The sequence below is a fragment of the Haliotis rubra genome, unplaced genomic scaffold (assembly GCF_003918875.1).
Source record: "Haliotis rubra isolate DU_JTF1 unplaced genomic scaffold, ASM391887v1 Scf381, whole genome shotgun sequence".
Lineage (NCBI taxonomy): Eukaryota > Metazoa > Mollusca > Gastropoda > Lepetellida > Haliotidae > Haliotis > Haliotis rubra.
In genome coordinates this window covers 555,359-561,358 of record NW_025767059.1, presented here as the reverse complement: position 1 = coordinate 561,358, position 6,000 = coordinate 555,359, and the positions used below count along the sequence as shown (strand labels likewise).

General features: G+C 37.8%; 1 protein-coding gene across 1 annotated transcript in view; it reads left to right on the top strand.

Moving 5' to 3' along the window:
- The first annotated feature begins 809 nt into the window (after window positions 1–809).
- The window catches only part of LOC124286390 (mitochondrial inner membrane protease subunit 2-like), a 157,038-nt gene continuing 151,847 nt past the window's right edge, over window positions 810–6,000 (top strand). Inside the window, exons 1-2 of the mRNA XM_046722758.1 lie at window positions 810–863; window positions 2,559–2,653. Coding sequence (XP_046578714.1) covers window positions 2,651–2,653 — 3 coding nt within the window. The 5' untranslated portion in view covers window positions 810–863; window positions 2,559–2,650. The remainder of the gene's footprint in view (window positions 864–2,558; window positions 2,654–6,000) is intronic.

Genomic DNA, 6,000 nt, shown 5'->3' with positions numbered 1-6,000 from the left:
CTTTAAAACTTTTGTGATTGTGGCTTGACGCTGACCAGTAGTTCTCCTGCCATAAAATGTTGGCATATACGATCGTGTTTGGACCAGAAAATCGCGTGATAGACAGACAATACATTGACCCGAGATCCCATTGATTGATTTTATTGAAACTAAAACGATACGTCTGCTGTTGTCATAAACTAAGATTTGGGCAAGTATATGTAGTTATTTGGGAGGATGCCGTGTTTATTGTTGATTGTTTGTAGTTTGTAAGCATTAATGTGTAGTCAGAGTTCATCCACGATCGATGTGATGCTGATCATCGGAAGTCTGTAATTATTGCACAGCAGGGTCTCTTTGTACATACATTAGTCTGAAGTGTTCCAGATATTGTGGCCTATTCTTATATAATAAGCAATGGAGATTTGCCCAACCCGTGGCGATTGATGCCACGTGCATCAATTTACGACATTCTCGCGCACTGGACATGTCTGAGATCACCAGGCACGTGTACTGCATTTCGTGTAAACATAGTGAAATAACATATCTGCTGAACATGAAGTCGATTAGAAATACACCGGCGACGAAACTACTATTTTGATCCCATTTGCTTTTGAGCAGATGTACATGTCACGGCCCTTTAATTTCGTAATAAGAGATAATTACGAGTTCAAAATATTGTGTGGCTTCATAAATAAACATGATGTAAATAAACGCAATAATATGGAAATCATAATCCATATTTTCATGTTGCTGAAGAATCAGTTCCGTAATCCGTTTTATCAGCGGTTTCACTTTTGTAAGATTTCATATTTGTAACTCCTCATGTAAAGAGTTCTAAATTCGTCTGCAAACAGGTGTGCTGTCCCACGATGCTGACGAATGTAAGAATTATCCCATTCATGACGTATTTAAGGTTAATAACACTTTACTACGTGACATACATCGACACAATATCATTGTAAATAACTACGATGTTGGTGGTCATTTGGAAACGTCTGTATACATCCACTGGATCCTTTTTTTTTCGGTTTACAAAACGATTTCGTTCAGAGACAATGTCAAAGTCATGTCAAGAAAGTATATGATTGTGCATACATTCACTTAATTTAACACTAGATGTTACACGTGGCTGTTGGCCAAAGAAATATATGGAGATTTATCGTTTTTTATCATAACAATGTTATAAACATCTCATTTACTGAAGAGTAAATGCATCGATTTTATTTGTTATGAAACCAGCGTACCCCTGCTTGTAAACATTGGTTCACAACATCCTATGCTGGTCAGAACATGTGACTTAACTGCGTCAGACTTAGGGACTTGGTTGATAGCTTGTTATCGAACTGTGACAGTGTAGTCTGTAGATCTTGCTCAATATCTCAACCACTGGATTGTCTGACTCGATAATTTACAGGCCACCATTAGTTATAACTGGCATGCCAACCTTTACGTCAAATGGAGAGTAAGGACTTAAGAAATTTCTATCTATTAATTTCTTCCAGCCAAAGGATACATATAGCATCAGTATGTACAACTACGTACGGTCTTTTTTTTCCAAAAGTAAGCAAATTACTGAGAATGTTTTATGTGATCTTGGTTTTAAAAGAATTCAGTGTTTTATATTATATATTCATTTGGGCATTAACACAGTATATACAGTAGCTTCAACTAGCTGTTGTTTCATCTATAATCCGGGTTACTACTGCCATCATCCTTGAACATACTGGACACGTGAAGATCCGGATTAGAATTGGTCTTCAGCAACCCATGCTTGTCGTAAGAGGCAACTAACTGGATCAGATGTGACTTGGTTCATACATGCCACTGTGTCCAAGTTGTGTATATCTATGTTCATGAATGTGAATCACTGGATTGTCTGGTCAGGACATGATTATTGAAGGATTGCATTCATATAGCTGAAGATCTGCTGAATGTGACATTGAACAAACACTTCATTACAAGACAGATAGCTGCTATGCCCCACCTAGTTAATCATGTGAAGAGACACACAGTATGCAATCTAGTCTGAGAATTGACTTATAAGAAATGATGATATAGGACACATTTAATTATGTTATGATAATTGTTACTCAAATCATTTATTACAAATTAGGGGCGGTGGGGTAACCTAGTGGTTAAAGCGTTGGCTCGTCACGCCGAAGACCCGGGTTCGATTCCCCACATGGGCACAATGTGTTAAGCTCATTTCTGGTGTCCCCCGCCGTGATATTGCTGGAATATTGCTAAAAGCGGCGTAAAACTAAACTCAGTCAGTCAGTATTACAAATTAGATCAGGTACCATGGTACATCCATGATGTTATATACAGACAAACTTTATGGATAAACAACTTTATTCGGTAGATGCGACGTTTCGATACAGATTCTGGTATCGTTGTCAAGCAAGACGTGGCAATCCACACAACGATACAAGAATCTGTATCGAAATGTCGCATCTACCGAATAAAGAAGTTGTTTATCCATAAAGTTTGTCTGTATATTACTCTCCAACTTCTAAACAATGCCACTCAAAGAAATAATCCATGATGTTGTAATTTTGTGATTCGTATTTTCACAGGTTCACTGATTCCAACAATATATGACTCATATCACAAACTACATATCCTGGATTATCATGCAGAATTTGGATCCAGACATATTGATATAGTCATGGTAAGTATAACTGTTACTCTTTGCAGTTTTTCAACTACATATTTTAATAAGGAAATGATATATTCTTCATTGAAGCAACTTAATCAGAAATATTTACAGGCCCAGTTAGTGTTAACATATGAGTGAGTGAGTTTAGTTTTAAGCCTCTTTTAGCAATATTCCAGCAATATCATGGCAGTGGACACCAGAAATGGGCTTCACACATTGTACCAATGTGGGAACTCAATCCTGGGACGTCAGCATGATAAGCAAACACTTTAACCAATAGGTTACCCCGATAACATATGAAAAAAATCTCCTTTGAATTCTAAAAGACTCTTCAAAAGGGGACATCTCTCTAGGTTGGCTTTAACATTTGACAAGTTGATGAACAAGAATGTCTCACTTAGACAGTGTATACTGACTCTTAGTTTGCCCGTACTTGTTTTATCTGGGGAGGTAGGGTAGCCCAGTGGTTAAAGCATTCACTTGTCACTAGGGCTGGAACAATTCGGTTTGATTCATTAAAAATTGAATCTGAAACCTTAGTTTCGATTTAGACATCACCAAGTAGACATCGCCAAGTTAACGATGGATTTCACACTCAGAGAGTTAAATGAAATCTGATGTTTTACTTGTATGGAGAATTCAATCGAAAATGATCGATTTTAAGGTCCAATATCAAAAATCGAATTGAATTGAGATCTGGGTGAATCGTTGCAGTCCTACTTGTCACGCTGAAGAGCCGGGTTCGATTCTCCACATGCTTACCATGTGTGAAGCCCATTTCTGGTGTCCCCTGATGTGATATTGCTGGAATATTGCTAAAAGCAGTGTAAAACTCAACTCACTGTCTGTTTTATCCCCAAAGCAGGAGAATGACAAAGATCATTATTTAATATTCTTAGGTATCAACTGAACCCAAAACCATCTCTTAGGCAGATCCAGGGTGTGTGTGTGTGTGTGTGCAGGGGTGTCACCCCCCTTTTGTCCTTAAATGATCATTGAAGCTCTCGTGAAAACAGGTGAAAATGAAGTGCGCACCCCCTCTTTCTCAAGAGTGTGCACCCCCACTTTCTCAAAAAGCTGTATCCGCCCCTGCATCTGTTCTCAGAACACACACTCCATCTACTGGATCATGGAAGAGATCTCCACATTTATTTGGTTTTACAATCTTTGCAAATGAGCTCATATATTTACCATATATTGAACTTGAAATAATGTCAAGTGACATGTTCAAGGGTCTAGTGTCAGTAGGTCTTAGCACAGTCCATTGTCATGTTGTGTATACTAAAAATATCAGGAGGGGTCAAAGGTGTCTTTAATCTGATCGTTATCTACTTTACAAAATGTTAAAACATGTTTTAAATAGGAGTGTGTTTACTTGAATTTAGGTGTTATATATCAAAACAAGATATACTATATGGAAACTGTCCATGCCAGGTGGCACAATAGCCAACACATATCAGCCTGGTCACAATCACGGGCCACATTTTTCTTTCACTTTTGTTGAAAAATAAAGTGCAGTTAAAGTGTATTCTGGTGAAAGTGTATTTCATCCAGTTTTGGCTAAAAATCACCACAAACATGTCTACATTCCAGGGGCTACGGACACTATAAAATACTTGATAACACTTTAGATATCATAAAAGTTTCTTTGAATAAGCAGTTTATCTAAGAGTGAGTGAGTGAGTATGGTTTTATGCCGCTTTTAGCAATATTCCAGCAATATCATGGCGGGGGACACCAGACATGGGCTTCACACATTGTACCCATGTGGGGAATCGAAACCTGGGACTTCAGCGTGACGAGCAGATGCTTTAACCATTAGGCTACCCCACTGCCCCAGTTTATCTAAGAAACAATGAGTGTCAATGTGTGTCCTATTCAGTTGGACACAACATTGTAAAGTACACAGTCTTTTTCACTGTCTCTGAATACAGATGCAGTATGATTAAAAACAAGGTAATTAAATGTAAACTCACCTACTTCCATAATAAAAATTATACCTACCAATCATGCCATATGTTGTAAAGTTGCTTGTCCAAATGTTAGAAAAAACAACAAAAGAACAGCAATACTTAAAGTCAATGTACTGACACATGAGCTCCACAAAAATGAATGTAAAATGCCAAGAAATATAACGAGCATACGTTTCTTTGTGATGAAGTGCCAACTTTCCAATTTTTCAGGTGCAACATTAAGATATATAATACCTAGTTAAAGATAAACTGCCACTCTTTTATGATAATCTAGTAACTAGTGGTGTTCCGATTAATTGAAATAATCGAAGATTGGTCACAGTGGCCAAACGACCAAGAAATCGATCACATTTTCTCATAATCGAACACAAACGATTTTGGAACCGCTGTAATAGAGTTTGAAATACTTGATGATGGAACATATCTAGGACGTTGTCAGGGCCGGAAAACGTGTTTAATTCTTAGAAAACTCACTTCACTTTTTGAAAAGTCATGACTGAATACTTCTTGAAGGATCTGGAAAGTTTATGTTACACTGGAACTGAATCATTTTCCACTGGATGTGAAATTTGCAAATGTAATTTGTGCAGTTTCTAAATAAAACCAAAAAAACCCAGAGAACCAAATGTTTTTTCTTTATACTTGTCTGCAGCTACAACCTGAATAGGAAAATCAAAAAAATGATGCTGACCAATTTTTTTCGATGATTGGTCGTTGGTTTCGAACCAATCATCAATTGTGAGATTTCAACCAATTCCCAACACTACTAGTAACATATAATGTATTTTCTATTCCTAACAATCCAGCTTTATCAAACTTAATTAAAATTTAGGCTGTAACATATGCTGAAAATTCACAGGTTTTGGGACCTTTATCATAGCAAAAAAGTCTGATGCCATGTGGAAAGTTGATAGTAAATAAAATAACATCAAGACAGCACAACAGTAAAATGGAAAAGTACATACAGCCTTCTTTTCATGCTTTTAATATTCATGTAAACAGACCGCCTCAGTGATGTAGTGGTTAGAGCGTCCGCCTAGAGAGCGGAAGGTCGCGGGTTCGATCCCTTGTCGCGTCATACCAAAAGACGTTAAAATATAGTACTTGTTGGTCCCTGCCTGGTGCTCGGCATTAATGGGTACAAGGACTGGTCGGCTCGGAGTCAGTATAATGTGTCTGAGTGGGGTATTCATGCTTCACTGCGGCATGGTATCTCAGTGAGCTAGCACTATAAAACCAGCTTAAGTCTTGGCTAGTACAAGCAGCCACACATACACACGTATGCAGGTCGTCATATGAGCGAAATAGTCTTAGGTACGACGTTAAACTCCATTTCACCTCACCTCATGTAAACATATCTGAGAAATATGATTGTGACCAGGCCAG